General features: G+C 43.0%; 1 protein-coding gene across 1 annotated transcript in view; it reads right to left on the reverse strand.

Moving 5' to 3' along the window:
* LOC120928194 (teneurin-4) overlaps positions 1–19853 on the reverse strand; it is a 307285-nt gene that overhangs the window by 268892 nt on the left and 18540 nt on the right. Inside the window, exons 2-3 of the mRNA XM_040339303.1 lie at positions 14654–14752; positions 11137–11372 (exon numbers count right to left, since the gene is read on the reverse strand). Of these exons, the coding sequence (XP_040195237.1) occupies positions 11137–11372; positions 14654–14752 (335 nt within the window). The remainder of the gene's footprint in view (positions 1–11136; positions 11373–14653; positions 14753–19853) is intronic.

Raw genomic sequence — 19853 nt, forward strand, 5'->3', positions numbered from 1 at the left:
CACCTTGGTCTATTGGTGATGATTTGTGCTCGCAAATGAAGCTTGCTATGGGTTTTACAATTGCCTGGTAATCAGGCAGCCGGGCGAAGCTACTTAATACCGCCGCTTACTATTCCTTTTACCTGGAGCCTCTGCAACAGAGCTAACCGGGCAGAATGGCTGGTCTACTTATGGCAAATGATGATATTTGGTTTCAAAAATATCTTCATGCCTTATTTAAAAAAGACACATTACTAAAAAGGTACAAAAATATGGTATTTATATATTAGGCGACATCTAATGTTGACCATCTGATCCTCCCAGAAACACGTTTCCTGTCCTATGGTGACAACACTCACCTATCCTTCTATGACGGTACAGCAGTTATGCTCTTCTGCCTTGCAGAAGCTTAAATCCCAACCAGAACACGACCTTTATGAGGTCTGCATGTTCTCACTCTGCTTGTGATGCCGCGTACACACGACCATTTTTCAGCATGAAAAAAAAGTTGTTTTTCAGCATGTCCAAAAAACGACTTTTTCCCCATCTTCATCATTAAAACGACGTTGCCTACACACCATCGTTTTTAAGAAATGCTCTAGCAAAGCGCGGTGACGTACAACACGTACGACGGCACTATAAAGGGGAAGTTCCATGCGGATGACGCCACCCTTGGGGCTGCTTTAGCTGATTCCGTGTTAGTAAAAGACGATTTGCGCTTTTCTGTCTGTTACAGCGTGATGAATGTGCTTACTCCATTACGAATGGTAGTTTTACCAGGACGAGCGCTCCCGTCTCATAACTTGCTTCTGAGCATGCACGTTTTTTTTTTACGTCATTTTAGCCCCCACACGATAATTTTTTACAACCCGAAAAACGACATAGTTTAAAAATGACGTTAAAAAATGCAGCATGTTTTGCCGTTTTTCAGAACCTGAAAAATGATGTGTAGCCCACACACGATCATTTTAAATGACGTTTTTGAAAAACTATGTTTTTTTCATGCCGAAAAATAATCGTGTGTACGCGGCATGAGATTTCCCCCCCTACACTTCAAAGTCATGTGTCATGAGTAGAAAATACCTTGACATCAATGTGAGTAAATCATGCCCCATCATTGGTGTGAGTGGGAGGAATAGTGCCCAATTTTTGGTGTCAGTGGGAGGAACAGTGCCCCATTATTGGTATCAGTGGGAGGAACAGTGCCCCATCATTGGTATCAGTGGGAGGAATAGCACCCCATCATTGGTATCCGTGGGAGGAATAGCACCCCATCATTGGTGTCAGTGGGAGGAATAGCGCCCCATTTTTGGTGTCAGCGGGAGGAACAGTGCCACATTTTTGGTGTCAGTGGGAGGAACAGTGCCCCATCATTGGTGTCAGTGGGAGGAACAGTGCCCCATCATTGGTGTCAGTGGGAGGAACAGTGTCCCATCATTGGTATCAGTGGGAGGAATAGCACCCCATCATTGGTATCAGTGGGAGGAATAGCACCCCGTCATTGGTATCAGTGGGAGGAATAGCACCCCATCATTAGTATCAGTGGGAGGAATAGCACCCCATCATTGGTATCAGTGGGAGGAATAGTGCCCCAGCAAGCCAAGTCCTGCTGTGTCAATAGATGCAGCAGCAGCACACGGGAGGGCGCCCACACAAGCAGGGCTGTGGAGTCGGTAGATAAATGTTTTGACTCCTAAATTTTTCGATAATCTAAATTTAGTAGGAGTCGGTGCATTGTTTGCCGACTCCGACACCAGGTACCCAAAATTTCCTCCGACTCCTCGACACTGACTCCACAGCCCTGCACACAAGTGCCACAAAGAAGAGCGGCTCTCCAACAGGGAATATGAGAAGAGGAGGAGCCAGGAGCGCCACTAAGGGACCCCAGAAGGAGGAGTATCAGGGGCCGCTTTATGCAAAACCAACTGCACAGAGGAGGCAAGTATTGCATGTTTTTTTTTTTTTTTAATTAACCTTTAATTACCCTTTAAAACTACACACTGCAGAGCTCAGGGGAGAGGGCTCTGAGAGCGCACACCCTTTACACAGCACACAGAAACAGAGCTGAAGCTGTAACTCACAGGCTGTGTGCTGGAGGTCCCTCCCGTCACATTTTTTCTCTTTGGTGTCTGGAAAACTTGCCAGAAATGACTTAAGTAGATAACAGAGGAATGAGGCAGCAGACAGAAATGCCACCTAGTGCACAGGACTGAGATAAGTACACACTATAGGAGGGATATGCTTTGTTTATATTTCATGTCCGAGGTTTACAACCACTTTATATCTAAGCACTGGGGTGACCCAATACTAGAAAACCATTCCTGATCTATAAATAGGATAACGTTTCCATTTAAAGCATCCCTGAGAAGAACTCCCATAAAAAGCCCAACAAGCATGCGATTGGTCACTCGACCAATAAGCCCTCGCACCGTATTGTGTTTCATTGTTCGCAGTTGTCTCACGATAAATAACTCCGGACCTCTGTGACTACAGCGTTACCTGAGCCCCTAGGCAGATCGCCGCGGACAATGAAGAATTCTCCTACTTAGAGGGGATATACAGAACTGGGGGGGATGCAGACGGCGCAGAATCCGCCTGCTAAGCCGTGTAGTGCCTCACTTAGGTGGGATTTACAGCGCCAATAAAAACGGATTAGGAGCGCGGTCATGTAAATGTGAAAGATATGGTCAGAGGGGTTTACAGAGCTTTTCTACAAACGGTGCGAATGTGACAGACATTCAGAGTAACTCTAGTCTTCCCGAACAATCAGCCATGAAACCTAAGACTCCCCTCAGGCTGATCTTAGCTCTCTACAAGGCATCTTAAGCCCGTCATAGATCACGGTGACATGTCCTATGGAGGCGTTAAGCAAGCACGCTATTTCCAAGCGGCTTTGGGATTCTTCGGCTTCCACCAATGCTCTGCTAGATGAAACAAGCGGGCTTGAAAAATAGCACAGTCCGAAAATTTAAACAGTTGCAACTAGGCTGGCAAAAGAAGCCGAATATTCAGTTTAAAATTGTTATCATTGTGCAGGCTAGCCTTAACCACTTAAGCCCCGGACCAATATGCTGCTAAATGCCCAAAGGCGTTTTTACAATTCGGCACTGCGTCGCTTAAACAGACAATTGCGCGGTCGTGCGACGTGGCTCCCAAACAAAATTGGCGTCCTTTTTTCCCCACAAATAGAGCTTTCTTTTGGTGGTATTTGATCACCTCTGCGGTTTTTATTTTTTGCGCTATAAACAAAAATAGAGCGACAATTTAAAAAAAAAATGTAATATTTTTTACTTTTTGCTGTAATAAATATCCCCCAAAAACATATAAAAAAAATTTCCTCAGTTTAGGCCGATACGTATTCTTCTACCTATTTTTGTTAAAAAAAAATCGCAAGAAGTGTTTATCGATTGGTTTGCGCAAAATTTATAGCGTTTACAAAATAGGGGATAGTTTTTTTGCATTTTTATAAAAAAAAAATGTTTTACTACTATTGGCGGCGATCAGCGTTTTTTTCCGTGACTGCGACATTATGGCGGACACTTCGGACAATTTTGACACATTTTTGGGACCATTGTCATTTTCACAGCAAAAAATGCATTTAAATTGCATTGTTTATTGTGAAAATGACAGTTGCAGTTTGGGAGTTAACCACAGGGGGCGCTGTAGGAGTTAGGGTTCACCTAGTGTGTGTTTACAACTGTAGGGGGGTGTGGCTGTAGGACTGACGTCATCGATCGAGTCTCCCTTATATAAGGGATCACTCGATCGATACGCCGCCACAGTGAAGCACGGGGAAGCCGTGTTTACATACGGCTCTCCCCGTTCTTCAGCTCCAGGGAGCGATCGCGACGGGGCGGCTATAAACGAATAGCCGCGCCGTCGTCCCGGATCGCTCCCCGTGGGAATCCGCCCGCCGCACGCAGCGCCGCTAGAAGGCAAGGACGTATATATACGCCCTTCTGCCTGTCCATGCCATGTTGCGGACGTAAATAGTCGTGCGGCGGGCGTTAAGTGGTTAAACACTGAAGTTTAATTGTTCTTTTCTATGCAATGCAGGCAGATAATGGCTGTTGGCAGGGTGCTGTAGATCAGTGGTCATCAACCATGGCCTCAGGGCCCACTAACAAGGAAGGTTTGCAAGATAACAAATACATCACAGGTGATATCATTTGCTGCTCAGTGATTGCAGTATTCTAGTCTGCATCTCCTCAAGGTAATACATAACCTTGGCGAGGACAGGGTTGATGACCACTACTGTAGATAGCCCACCAGCCCAACCCACTTATACTCACCTGCCATCTGCCACAGCTCCTTCCGAGCCCACAGGAAATATTGATACTTTCAGGTATGGGAGAAGCACATGGCCTGCTCCAGGGCTCAAGTCCTGAGGGAACGCGTGGGAACGGAGTTCCTGCACTTTTTTCACAGCAGGAACGCAGTTCCCTTTGCAGGACTAGAGCAGCCGAGAGCAGCCAAGCCACCTGAGCCAATCCTTCACTAAGCGGCGATGCCCAGCTGGAGTCACTGTCAGGGGCAGGCGAACCTTAGTAATCCTTTATGTTACTGGTCGCTTCCTGTATATGGATTCATTGGGTAGTGTGCGGGTATTCCGTCACTTCCTCGATGCCGCAGTGTCTCCTGGGAGCTTTTGTCATTGTTCCCAGGAGACATTGCGGAGGTCTGCCGCGAGTTATCACGGGATTTAGAAACTTGCTTAAAGTTCTTTCTAAATCTCGCGATAACTCACGGCAGACCTCCGCAATGTCTCCTGGGAACAATGACAAAAGCTCCCAGGAGACATTGCGGCATCGAGGAAGTGACGGAATACCCGCACACTACCCGATGAATCCATATACAGGAAGCGGCCAGTAACATAAAGGATTACTAGGGTTCAGTGGATAGAAAGAAAAAAAAAAAACATGCGGTTTAGTAATTATGCATATGAGCGTATCATTTTTCTTTTCTTGGTGGGGGAGAGGATCTTGGATGGGAGTTCCCACATTTTTTTCCCCAGGACTTGACCCCTGGCCTGCTCCCATTATGCAGTGCTGTGGTTTGATTGGCCAAGCATCAAGCCTGAACACTGCCACGTGTGACATCATCAACCCGGTGTAAGTTCTGACACCTTCAGACACGGAGCTTACACCGGGTAATGACTGAAGTCTTGCAGAGCAACAGAGTGCAGGGAAGGTCAGTATACAGTAAGTAGGTTGATGTGGGCTTAAAACAGCCTTCTCCTTGAATGGTTAAAAGAGACAAAAAGGGGACTATTAAAGCCGGTCACCCGAGGATGTCAATGAGTTCCGGGGGGCGGCATGTGGCTGAATTCAAGGCGAGTATGGTTCCGTTTTAAGAACGTTGTGGCTGCCGAACATAGTGGTCCAGGCGTGTGAACAGCCCCATCTGGCCGTTTTACAGTTTGAGTAGGTAGCTGGACTGCAGCTTTTTTTTAACCATGCCAAACTGTCCATCAAAAAGAAACCTATTTCATGAGCACCTAAATAGGCGGAGCGCAATTCACATTTGTAGGTTCTCATGCGCTCTGCTTGCCTTGATATCCCTAAGAAGGCGGAGCGCAGTACACATTTGTAGGCTCTCATGCGTTCTGCTTGCCTTGGAGTCACTAAGTAGGCAGAGCGCAATACACATTTGTAGGTTCTCATGCACTCTGCTTGCTTTGCAGTCCCTAAGTAAGCGAAGCGCAAATACACATATCTAGGTTCTCATGCACTCTGCTTGCCTTGGAGTCCTAAGTAGGCGAAGCGCAAATACACATATGTAGGTTCTCATGCGCTCTGCTTGCTTTGGAGCCCCCAAGTAGGAGGGGCGCAATACACATTTGTAGGTTCTCATGCACTCTGCTTGCTTTGGAGCCCCTAAGTAGGAGGGGGCGCAATACACATTTGTAGGTTCCCATGCACTCTGCTTGCCTTAGACTACTAAGTAGGCGAAGCGCAAATACACATATCTAGGTTCTCATGCGCTCTGCTTGCTTTGGAGCCCCTAAGTAGGAGGGGCGCAATACACATTTGTAGTTTCTCATGCGCTCTGCTTGCTTTGGAGTCCTAAGTAGACGAAGCGCAAATACACATATCTAGGTTCTCATGCACTCTGCTTGCCTTGGAGTCCTAAGTAGGTGAAGCGCAAATACACATATGTAGGTTCTCATGCGCTCTGCTTGCTTTGGAGCCCCTAAGTAGGAGGGGCGCAATACACATTTGTAGGTTCCCATGCACTCTGCTTGCCTTGGACTACTAAGTAGGCGAAGCGCAAATACACATATCTAGGTTCTCATGCACTCTGCTTGCCTTGGAGCCCCTAAGTAGGAGGGGCGCAATAAACATGTGTAGGTTCTCATATGCTCTGCTTGGCTTGGAGCCCCTAAGTAGGCGGAGCACAATACACATTTGTAGGCGCTCATACGCTCTGCCTGCCTTGGTGTCCCTAAGTAGGCAGATGAATGGCTGTACATGAGGTTTTACCACTACTTGCATAAATGTGCATATGTATAAAGCCATAGGCACCTGGGAGCAGAATAGTACGCATGCACGAGTTTACACACAGTCATTCATGGCCGGGGCCAAATCATACCACTGTTTTTGTTTTTTTTGTGACATTTGAAATTCTTACAAATATATAAAATTGAGAGCTGGCTAAAATTGTCACCTACAGAGATGTCGCAATCTAGATTCAGACCCCTTTAGAACAACATCTCGGCCTAAAGATGCTTATTGGAGCCAGTCAGTCTTGAGTGGAGCACAAAAGCGGGAGCAACGCCGAGGTGAAAATCCATCTACTGGCCTTCGAAATATTTCAGCCACGGGCCCAGCACAGCAGATAATCAGAGGATGATTATTTATTGTTCACGCTGGAAGACTTTCAATTTACAGATCTGCAGAACTGTCACAGAAAGTAATCGATATTAGGCTGCTCTTTAGGAGAGGGGCCTCTTTATTCTACAACTGAAAAGTAATATCCATTCACCATGTGTGATGTGTGGGCTTACATACTATTATACTAAAAAATATCATTCCATCTAATCCTGATCTGCTTTATGTGAATTCAGAACATGGAACGATATGCTAGCTCTGTGACTGATGCTTGAGCGCCACAGTTTTCAATCTTCCCTTCAAATATACGATTAAAGCTGAAATGTTTGGATTATTTTGTTTTAAAATAATGTTCAATTGATTTTTTTTAGCATCAATTTCAAAGGCAAATCTTATATCTTATGTCAGCATGCCCCTGATGATGTAATTTGTGACGCAACCGGTAGGGCAGGCCCGGATACACACCAATGAGCATGTGCGAAGGAACGGCGGCCATCTTTGATGATGAAATTCTACATTGCTGTACCATGTGACATGCTGTGTTACTTCTGAACGGTTGTAAGTGCTTAGACAAAAGGGGTTGTAAAGGTATTTTTGTCTTTAAATAACAAAACATGTCATACTTGCCATGTCATACTTTTTTAACCCCCCGCCCCATGAGCGGCGCTCATGGGGGGGGGGGGTTAAAAAAGCAAAAAAGGTACAAAATATTGTGTTTTTTTCAAAATTTACGCTCTTTTTTTTTTGTTTATAGCGCAAAAAAACACTGCAGAGGTGATCCAATACCACCAAAAGAAAGCTCTATTTGTGGGAGAAAAAAAGGACGTAAATTTTGTTTGGGTACAGCGTCTCACGACCGCGCAATTGTCAGTTAAAGTGACGCAGTGCTGAATCGCATTAAGCAGCCAGCCAATTCTTCCGGGGGCTGAAGATGTTAAAGCGGAGTTCCAGCCAAAAGTGGAACTTTCGATTTAAGCACTCCTCGCCCCCTTATATGCCACATGTAATTTTTTCTTGGGGGGGAGGCTTCGGTAGGAGTGGGACTTCCTGTAACACTTCCTACTTTGACCCTAGGCAACTCCTCCTCTCGCCTTAGGCGGCCCCTCCCTGTAGGCGATCTCCCGGGACATGCGACAGGTCCCAGGAGATCGCCTGTCCACTCCTCCTACAAGTGCCCGGCCGTGAAGCCGAAAGCGGTCAAGGCCGGGTGCCCACACTGTGAATGGAGGCGCCGATGGAGAGGGGGGGAGAAGAACGGATCTCCGGGAGGCTGTGTCACTGGACCGTGGAGCAGGTAAGTGTCTGTTTATTAAAAGTCATCAGCTACACTTATTGTAGCTACTGACTTCTAGTAAACCGTAAAAAGCTGGAACTCCGCTTTAAGCACAAGATGTATGAAATGCGTCTACGTGACCTTGGTGTCATCATGGTGATTTCAATAAAGGCATTTGGAACCTTTGGATGTGCAGCCTGACTTAAACACAGAACCGGCTAGAACTCCAATTTAACTCCTGCTGCTGCTTCTAAGCCAGTGGGAAGGAAGAAATCTGAAAGAGCCTCTGCTCTCATGCACATCACTGGATCAAGATTGGTCTCAGGTAAGCATGGGGGGGGGGGTGCATGCATTAAAAAAAACTTCTACCTTTAGAACCACTTTAACATGCTTTAACATTTTTAGATGTTCCCTATAACATAGCAAATATTCACTTTTTGGGTTGGGGACCCCTTTAAGTTTTGGCCCAGCATTCTACTAATGACAGTGATTTGGGTAGGGTTGTAGAAATTCAGGTAAGTGATAAGCTAACTCGGCAGTCATCTTGATAAATGCCCTTACAAGATGTGAGAGTTTGTCTAAAACAATTTGTAGCTCTTCAAGCAGAAGTCAAAAGGATCAGGGTATATCAATATCGACAACTGTGTCTTTAGGAAACCGTCTCTATATCGCTTTGTGGCAGGACGCAAGAAATAATTACTCACTTAAAGGTTATTCATAATTTTTAAATGAGTTAATTAGTAAACCCAGCCAACTCTCCTTATTGCAGTAATTAATAATTGATTATGCAATAAATTAAACACAATTTTTCATCAAAATCTAATTAAATATCTTTTTTTCCCTCTTGTTGATGAGATCAGATAGACTCTTTTTGTTAAATATGTTTGTGCGGAGCTGAACGGATTAATTTGAATTTTAATCATTCATGGCTTCTTCAGAAGTGAGTAATTATGGTTAGTAATTATAGTGGTTAAACTTGACCAGAATGAACAGTCATCTCGACGGTTATCATAGGTCATTGCTTTAAGGTCATACTCTTGCTTAATAATGTACCTGTTGAACACAAACAATGGATCAGCCATTTTGGTTTGTAGGATACAACCTATCGGTTTACCAGTAAGTAGTTACCGTATTTATCGGCGTATAACGCACACTTTTCCCCCCTTAAAAACAGGAGAAAATCGTGGGTGCGCGTTATACGCCAATCCCCTGTCTCTGAATGCCGCCGTGGACATATACCGAGCGCAGTACACTCGGCCATGCACCCGCGGTCACGCCCTGCGAGAGGAGCTGAGCGTGGCCGAGCCTACCTGAGTGTACCCGAGTGTACTGCACTCAGTGTATGTCGGCGGCGGCGCTCGGAGACAGCGCGGGAGAAGCGGGGAGGACACCACGAAGGCCGAAGACGGACGCCTGACCGGACAAGGCCGCCGATGGACGCCGGGCAAGACACCGAAGAGGGACATTTAAACTAAGTAATTTTTTTTTTCCAGGAAATTTCCCTCCTAGAACTGGGTGCGCGCTATACGCCGGTGGGCGCTCTACCCAGATAAATACGGTACTTGTCCATGAGGCATTTTGTGTGGAAAAAAAAAAAACATGGGAGCTTATAGGCTGCATTTGATGAATGGGTAGGCTATGTTCTCAATGATACCCTTCATAAACAGGCGTAGTCATTAGATATCACCAGTTTCTAAGTGGATAGATAATCTGCATTGTTACTGTCATCTCCATAGAGATTGGATAGGACACATTCTCAGTGTTTTACCTGGTCTTTAGTGAATGGATAGGCTGGGTTTCCAGTTAGGTCATTGGTCTGTAGTGAATGGATAGGCTAAATTCTCAATGTTGTGCTTGGTCCTTAGTGATCGGATAAGCTGAAATTCTCAGTGATGTCACTGGTTTCTAGTGAATGGATAGGCTGCATTCTCAGTGATGTCACTGGTCTCTAGTGAATAGATAGACTGCATTCTCAGTGATGTCACTGGTCTCTAGTGAATAGATGGGCTGCATTCTTAGTGATGTCACTGTTCTCTAGCAAAACGATTGGCTGCATTCTCAGTGATGTCACTGTTCTCTAGCAAAAGGATTGGCTGCATTCTCAGTGATGTCACTGGTCTCTGGTAAATGTATATAGACTGCATTGTCAGTGAAGTCATTGGTCTCCAGAGAATGGATGGGCGGCACTGCCAGTTATGTCATTGGTCTTTAGTGGATGAATAAGCTGGATTCTTTTTGATATCATTGGTTTCTAGAGAATACAGTCTTACTATTCAGGAATGTCACTAGTCTCTAGTGCAGGGGCAGGCAACCTCGGCACTCCAGCTGTGGTGAAACTACAAATCCCATCATGCCTCTGCCTCTAGGAGTCATGCTTGTGAGTGTCAGGGTCTTGCAATGTCTCATGGGACTTGCAGTTTCAAAACAGGTGGAGGGCCGGGGTTGCCTACCCCTGCTCTAGTGAATGGATGGACTAAATGGCTCTACTGAAAATATTGTAGAAAGTCTACATCATCATTGATATCACTGGTCTCTAGTAGTTGGATAGGCTACATTTTCAGTAATCCCTAGTAAATGGATAGGCTACATTCTCAGTGATGCCACTGGTCTCTATTGAATGGATAGGCTACATTCTCCGTGATGACACTGGCCTCTAGAGAATGGATAGGACACATTTTTAGTAACCCTACTGGTCTCTAGTGGATGGATAGGCTGCATTCTTAGTGATGACACTGGTCTTTATAGGATCTATAGGCTGCACTGGTCTCTAAAGAATGAATATGCTACATTTTCAGTAATGTCAATGGCCTCTAATGAATGGATAGACTACATTTTTCAGTGATGTCACTGGTCTGTAGAGGATCCATAGGCAGCATTGCTCAGTGATGTCACTGGTTTCTAGAGAAAGAAAATAATTATTTCCCAATGTTTCCACAGGTCTCTGCTAATTGGAGAGACCAAATCCATTAAATAACAATTCAGCACACAACGGATGGTCTCTGTTTTGAATAAAACTTGACTTGAAGAGGAGAATAATAAAGATTAGGCACTTACCAATAAAATAGGCCAGGAGGATCACCAGTGTGACAGAAATAATGATAGCACTTAGTGCCGCGCATTTCCAATTGCAATATTTATACGGCTTCTGCAGGTTAAAGGCAGGTCTGGAGAAAGTGCTTCGCGGGAGCGGCCGGGGAGGTGGGGAGTACACAGTGCTGGAGGTCAAGGGATATCCTGGAGATGTTGTACAAAACAAAGGGGATGTGCCTCCCGGTTTAAAGAGGAAGTGCCTGTGAGGAAGAAGGAAAAGCTCATCAGATACTGACCTGGCTGATGGCCTGGAAATAAGGTACCGCAATGGGGTATCCCTTAACCCTCATGCACACTAAATATAAATAGGTTAGGCTGCTTCTTTTCTAAAATTATAGAAAAACAAGTCACCAACTTTACACAATTTTATCAGATTATCTGTCAATTCTGTTTGAAAATAAAATAAAAAGTAAACAAAGCAGTGTTGGAGTCCCCATACCCCAATGAAGCTTCCACTCACAGGTAGAAATCCACTGGTATTCTAAATGTAGGACACATTAAAAATGCTACAACCGATGAATGATGGGTAAAGAAATGAGTACTGAAGCAGGAACAGACATACTGTACCAAGGTGCCTATTAAGGACCAACTTCAGAGAATGGTTTAGGTGTGAAATATTTAAATTTTGTCACAGTCTAAGGACTGTAGAGTGAAGACCTACTATGGAGGGCTCCAGAGGTCTCCTTCTGCGATATTTCAGAAATCATATCTTTAAGGAACCCAAAAACAATGACAAAACAGCTCTGGAGCCAAAGGTCAATGACAAACTACTGTGACATCAAAAAGGTTCAGAGTCTTCTGTAAAAGCCCAAACAGAAGGAAAACGAAATGGTCCCAATGTGTTTCTACCCTTGGGGAGGGGACTCCAATAACATTGAAGACAATCATTCCAACGAACTATAGTGGCAACACAGAGCATGCGACATTGTAAACTAATGTGAAAGAAGAACTACTTTTTCCAAACAGTGTAAATCTCAGAAAAGTTCAAATAAACATTGAAACTGAAATGAAATTACTTCAACCAACATCAGATATATATAAAAAAAAAAAATCCTTTCGGCCTACATGGTTTGAGGAACTGTCTTATTGAGAAAATAAGTATATTTTGCCAATAATGTGGTTAGGTAGTATTTGTCACTATTTCAATATTCTTTTATAATATGTTCTTTTATCAAACCTTAGAAAAAAAATCACAACCTATGTAAGCAGAATCATAAATATCGAAGAAAGGACAGTTGTATTCAGTGGTGATGTTAATTGAATAACTCATATAATGGGAAGTAATTGCATAGACATTTAATAATAGAATTGCAAGTTGAATTTAATAACCGTTCAAAATTGGCTTGAGCCATGTAAGGGTCCTTTAAGAAGTTAAACCTTACCATCAAAAGTGAGCACTATGAAAGTCTTACCAGAACATTTGCTGGCACTGCTGGGTGTTAACAATACTTGTGCTCTCTATGCAAATTTTTGTTAGAAATTTCATCTTTTAGTTTGTTCACCTTTTGCAAATAATAAATGCATCCATATTAATAATAATCATAAAAAAAAATATTATTTGTTGCATTGGAGCCTGCAGACTATTCCACCTGCTTCAGTTAGGGGGCTGGAGGAAGTATCAATAGACTACAACTGCAGGGACGTCACTGCTGCAATGGCAGATGGCACTTGTAGTTCTTTCATTCACAGATTCCTGTAAATGAATGTCATGGCTGTGAAAGCGGAGTCAAGCACAGCCAAGCTGAATTAAAAAAAAAAAATACAGGAGCCTGTGGAGAGAAGAACCCTTTTAAATCTAAGCATTTGGCCCTGAGCACACACTGCCCTATATGTAAGTACCACATGGAGCACCTTTCAGCCAATTCCAGCCGCATTATCTGTCAGCTTCTCATGCCGCGTACACACGGTCATTTTTCGGCATGAAAAAAAAACCGATGTTTTTCAGCATGTCCAAAAAACAACGTTTTTCCAACATCATCATTAAAAACGATGTTGCCCACACACCATCGTTTTAAAAAAATGATGAACAAAGCGCGGTGACGTACCACGGCACTCTGAAGGGGAAGTTCTATTCACTTTTGGGCTGTTTTTAGCAGATTCCTTGTTAGTAAAAGACAATTCGCGCTTTTATGTCTGTTACAGCGTTATGAATGTGCTTACTCCATTATGAATGGTAGTTTTACCAGAACGAGCGCTCCCATCTCATAACTCGCTTCTGGGCATTCGCGGGTTTAAAACGTTGTTTTATCCCACACACTATAATTTTTTACAACCCGAAAAACTACATTAAAAATGCAGCATGTTCGAATTTTCAGAAGCCGAAAAACGATGTGAAGCCCACACACGATAATTTTAAAAACTGTTTTTTTTTCCATGCCGAAAAACGACCGTGTGTACGCGGCATCAGAGTTTGACAGGTTGCTGGCATCAGGGCTGGATGGTTCATCTGTGCCCTCTGTCTGTGGCTAAACTCCAGAGCCTCATGTGCCAGGGCTTAATGCTTGGTGTGCTGTGAAGTATTTCAGTCCCAAAGATTCACCAAAACTCTAAAATTTCTAAAGCTTACAAACACCTGCAGTGGTTGCGAAGATCTGCTCTCAGTAGAAGGAAATAATAAAAGAAAAAATCTCACTGCCTTTGTTCTGAGCTTTAAAGACAAATTTCTCCACAATGTCTATAGCTACTGCTTGTTATTGCTTGTTCAGCATACTGCATGTAAAGCATTTAGTGTGCATAGCCCGGAGACAGGCTCACTTTAAACCATTTGGCTCATTACTCTCTCATAAGGATGAGCTCTGGCGTGTTCGCATTGAACACGTGCAGAGCCCGCCAGGAAGTGTGCACGGTGCTGCGCTAATAACAGCCAGGGAGACATTTCACGATCCGAGCATCGGGACAATGTCTCCCTGGCTGTGATTAGCACAGCGCCGTGCACACTTCCTGGCGGGCTCTATGCAAACACGCCAGAGCTCATCCTTACTCTCTCAGAGTAATGGTATTTTATGGTCAGTTGGTAGGTCCTTACACCTGTACCTTGTAACCTGTAAGATATGTGGTTTCTCGAACAAGTACCTTGTAGCTAAAACCTTTGGTTCTGCAGAGTACCAATAAAAAGTATGAAGTTTAGAAGCAAATGGAGACTCATCACTATGTGCGAACGAAATATGAATCATCTGTGTCAACCTACAGTAACCAATCAAATTCAAACCTGTACTGGTAGAGGACAAATGAGGATTCACAATTTGAAACTGATTGGCTATATTAAGGTGATCAAGACAGTCCTTATTTACACATGGTGATGAAAAGAGCGTATGAATATTCACAATGTACAATCCCATATTGTTGATTTAGCAGGACCGGCTGTGTGTGGCATCACCCGGCAGTGTCAGAACCTGGTAAGTGTAGTGAGTAGAGAGGAAGGATAGGTGAGGTGGTGAGGTTCATGCAAAATGGCAGACAATCAATAGGATGTGTCACATACCCATCATTGTAAGCACCGTCATGTCGGGAGGTGGGGAGGATGTCCATTTCAATAAAGTTGTCCTGCAATGTCTCTAGGAATGGCTGCTTTGCTATGTTTCTACACACAGATGGAGACATGAATGAAGGCAGTGAGTCATGCATGAAGTGACTTCTTAAATGCACCCAGTGGGCTTATAGAGTAAACATCATCAAAATACACATTTTTAAAGTTTTGAGTGTAAAACTAAATATAGATAATTTTTTCCTTCACTAAAACTCATTATAACCTGTAGATGTCATACTGCTTATGTATTTAACTGGAACCTTTCACTTGTAAAACATAGAAGCTGCAATTGTTGACTTCTTCTTTTGAACATATTACTTTTCTGACTTTCTGGAATAAATACATCTCATCCCTGCCCGTTAACAAGTATAGAGATGAGAACCTGTCCTCAGACCTTCCCAATCTCTACACTTGTTGCAAGTCAGAGACTCAAGGTACTAGGCAACTAGTATTTTGAGAAGGAGGTCAGCAATGACAGGCCCTCGAAAATACTGCCCTTTTCAATAAGAATCAATAAGGTAGTGAGTCAGTCAACAGTAAGTGAAGTTAATTATTATTGAGACAAACACAGATCTATGCTCAGACAAAAAGGTTAAAAAAAACAACAACAAAAAACAATCGAATAGTGGCAGACTCGATGAACTACTTAGTCTTTTTCTGCCTTCAGTCTTATATTTAAAAAAAGCTTAATTAGTTTAAGATACAGTGAGCTCTGCACCCTCTAGTGGATTCTTAACATGGACATATGAAGATACACCACCTAAACTAGTGACAACCGAAAAGCCAAGTGTGGTCTCTCATGGCCATGGTGGGGTTGATTGATATCTCGATGTTGAGGTTTCAGAAGAGCTTGATGGACTCTATACATGGACACATGAAGATTTCACCTAAGACAGTGATCATTGAAAAGCCAACTGAGGTCACTCATGCCCATGGGGGTTGGTTGATATCTCCACGTTGAGATTTTAGAAAGGCTCAATGGATTCTCTGCATTGACATATGAAGATGTCACTTAAACCAGTGAGCACTGAAAATCCAAGTGCAGTCTCTCATGCCCATGGGGGGGGGTTGGTTGATATCTCCATGTTCAGGTCTCGGAGGGCTTAAACCTTTTTCGAACTCACTCAAAACACAAAAACTCAAGTGTGTGAAAACATTATGACTTTTGTTACCCAAAGGAATCAACACTGGGAGACTGAAAGACACACTTGGACTGTTCATCTTTCAGGCAATTTAATAAATCAAAATACTTTATCTACGCAAGGCTGAGCTGCTACCCGCAGCATACAACCACAACAGGTGGAAAGAAAGGAAAGAAAGATGAATGTGAAGCTCTGAATGCTCTGCTGCAGTCGGCCACCATCTCATTTAACAAGTTCCTGGTGTATATCTCTGGCACTGCAGTGGTTTTGATGAATTCCTATCCCAATTTTCGATCCCTTCCTCATTGAAAAAAAAAGGAGTTGCAGAATGCAGCAGACCATAGGTTGCTCACAATCTCTTGGAGACAAAAATTAAGATAGCCTATTCTAAGTTGACTTTACCGCTCGTGAGAAAAATGTATAAAAAACAAAATCCTGATTCTGGTTGCTGAGGGTTCAAAGACATCTTTTTGTGCAAAAATAATAATAAAATTAAACATCAGTGACTCTCAATTTCAACTGTAAGATCCGTCAGTGTAGAAGAGAAAAAGAAAAATGGCGGACACATTTATAGTAAGGAGAGGCTTAAATCCTCACACAGCAACCAGTTTGGCTTCCCTCTTTGGCAACAGTACATTAAAAAAAAAACACTTGTTCGGTTACTAAAGCAAATAGGTTGCTGTGTGCATGGATTTTTTTTCCATGCACGATGCTCTTTCGATGCAGTCTCGTAATATCTAAATCACAAACTGGCGTAATTCCCAAAAATGTAAAACATTTTATCTGGTCTCATGGAAGATGGCCAGTTTCTATGGTGATGAAGCCATTGTTTGAAACATGTGGTCAACATCAGTGGTCATCAACCCTGTCCTCAGGGCCCACTAACAGGCCAGGTTTTACGTATTTCCTTGGGGAGATGCAGACTAGAATACTGCAATTACTGGGCAGCAAATGATATCACCTGTAATGCATTTCAGTTATCTTGCAAACCTGGCCTGTTAGTGGGCCCCATGGACGGGGGTAATGACCACTGGTCTACATGATGGCTGCCTTTACACTGGCCCTAGCTGCCCTTTGACCTTCTTATATTTAATTTTACACATCATTTAAAAAATATATTCTGATGATAGCTGTGCTTGCTTTGTGCATGAGGTTAGAATGACATGTTCCATAATAGTGATGGAGGATTTATACACACATCAGCAATTTATTTTACCTGTAACACTGTTTCCAGCATTTCATGAGGAGCCATTGACACAACAATTAAAATAAAGCCTTGTGAAGGACAATTTTCTAAACTGGTAGAAAGACAAAAAAGGAGCTATGACTAAGCGCTAAGGAAGCGTTAAACGCGTTAGCTGGTGATGCGGTTCCTCTCTATTTGTGTTTTTGGAGATGTTTTTATGGACTTGCTGAAATAAAGGTAATTTTACTGGATGTGCGGCCAACCAGAATTCTTTTTTTGATCATTGGAATCCATGATGGACAGAGCCAGCACCTGGTCTGTGTGTTAGTGGAGGTGGAGATGGGAGGCTGACCTAGAGCGGTGTTCACACACATCTATGCTAAAAGACAAAGGGCATGTTGGTGAAGCACTGGAAACAACGGTGGTCAGGGTAAGGTTTGGAATTCAAATTTTAGAGGCAGCTCTCTTTCAACTGGGGTAACTTTGGGGTCTCTGGTTGTTAGTAGAGGAACATTCCTCTAAGGATTCCCAAGCGCTGGTAAAGTTACTGTAGTGGCTTGACCTATTCTTTCGAGAATACTCCCAAATGGTTCAACTGGACCATTTTCTCAGCATTTTATATGGAGACACTGACATTGCAATAAAATTACAGCTCCGCAGAGTACAAGAGTCTAAACTGGTTGAAAGACAAAGGGCATGTTCGTAGAGTGCTGGACCCAATGGTGGGCAAGGTTTGGAGTCCAAGTTTTGAAGGCAGCCCTCTAACAACCGGGGTACATTTATGGTGCTTGGAGAAGTCTAAAGAGAATATTTGCTTTACATTTTATTGGCCAGTATTCTCTTAATTTAGTGCCAGTATCTAAGCCCCAATGAAGGTTGTAGATGCTGGCACTAAACCCAACCGGGTAACTATGGGGTTCCTGGAGAAGTCTAAAGAGTATAAAACAAAAAAAAAGGAACGGATTTGGTTTACAACTTTATATCCTTTATTTTGATGGCCAGTATTCTCTTGATTTAGTGGCAGCATCAAACCCCCGATAAAGAGGAAGTTTTGCGCCCCCAAACATGTCTTTTTTTTAATGACTTCTTCTCATGTGCAATAAAGACTTACTTGATTTGCATTAGATCTATGGCACCATTATCCTTTTAGTACTTTTTTTATTAAACTTTCTATACTCTAAACCTTATTATTTATTTATTTTTTAATTGCAGGTAGAAGAAGCGCTCCAATGGCCCACTGAGCTGCTCCCTTTTTCTGTTGGATGGATGAATGAAATGAGCTTCGCTGTTGTCGCTTACTGTGTGAATGAGCCACGCCAGGAAACAAGAAACATTATTCTGTAAACTGTTAACATTATTCAGAAATAATCTTTAGAATTTGAATTCAGGCTGAGAACAAAATAAATGACTGAGCAACTTATTGTTTTTTTTTGCAGCAGTTGAACAGCGTGGATGATGACTGCACTGTCTTCTCCATTGTAACTGAGTATAATATAGACATGCCTCAAATTATTCTTTTAATTAAACCTGTCGCCGGCCTGTGCATACGCGGGGAAAATGCAATGTGAACTGCATGTCAAACCAATCAATAGATCCAGATAGTTAGGCAGCTGAAGTTAATTGTAAATCTTGAGCAGTGCTTCCCACCCCTTATCCCTACTGGCTAGCCCTTTAATGCAGGGTTTGACAAATCTGCTTGGAATCTAGGAGCCAGCTAAAAAAGTTAGGAGCCAGAAAACGCACCCCGTCCCGACGAGCTTGCGCGCAGAAGCGCATATGTAAACGGTGTTCAAACCACACATGTGAGGTATCGCCGCAATTGGTAGAGCGAGAGCAATAATTCAAGCCCTAGTTCTCCTCTGTAACTCAAAACGTGCAACCTGTAGATTTTTTTAAACGTCGCCTATGAAGATTTTAAAGGGTAAAAGTTTGTCGGCATTCCACGAGCGGACGCAATTTTGAAGTGCGACATGTTGGGTATGAATTTACTCGGCGTAACATTATCTTTCATTATATTAAATGGATAACTTTACCGTTGTCTTATTTTTTTATTTAAAAAAGTGTAATTTTTTCCAAAAAAGTGCGCTTGTAAGACCTCTGCGCAAATACGGCGTGACAGAAAGTATTGCAACGATCGCCATTTTATTCTCTAGGGTGTTAGGATAAAAAATATATATAATGTTTGGGGGTTCTAATTAGAGGGAAGAAGATGGCAGTGAAAAATAGTGGAAAATGACATTAGAATTGCTGTTTAACTTGTAATGCTTAGCTTGTAATACCAACGGCCACCACCAGATGGCGCCAGCTTACATATCTGGTGGTAATAACTTGTAATACCAACGGCTCACCACCATATGGCGCCAGCCTACCTTCCAAGCCAAGTCGCCAGGACACCATTTCTAGTCGCCATGGCGACCTGGCGCCCGGGATTTGTCGAGCCCTGCTTTAATGGGCCAAGCTCAAGCAACACAGACATTTGCATATAACTTTAGCTGCAGGTAGGACTGGACCTACTGATAGTTTTGTATGTCACTATGAAGGAGCAAGCACAGGCTGCATATGTAATGTACAAAATATGCATAGATGATTATAAATTAAATGCAAAAAAAAAAAACATTTTTTAAAAAATTAGGTTTTTAAAAAATATATAATTTTTTTAATTTTGAAAAGCTAAAGCCACGGTTTCTAATTTTTTGGTGTCCCAATGGGGAGATTTTCCTATGTTTCCTACCCAGACAAATTTATATCCGGTCCCAAGTCATGAATATCTTCTCCCTCAAAGTGAGGTGAACATCTTCCTTACTTCCTGCTCTGGTGACAACCCTAA

This window comes from Rana temporaria, chromosome 2, assembly GCF_905171775.1.
Source record: "Rana temporaria chromosome 2, aRanTem1.1, whole genome shotgun sequence".
Taxonomy (NCBI): Eukaryota; Metazoa; Chordata; class Amphibia; order Anura; family Ranidae; genus Rana; species Rana temporaria.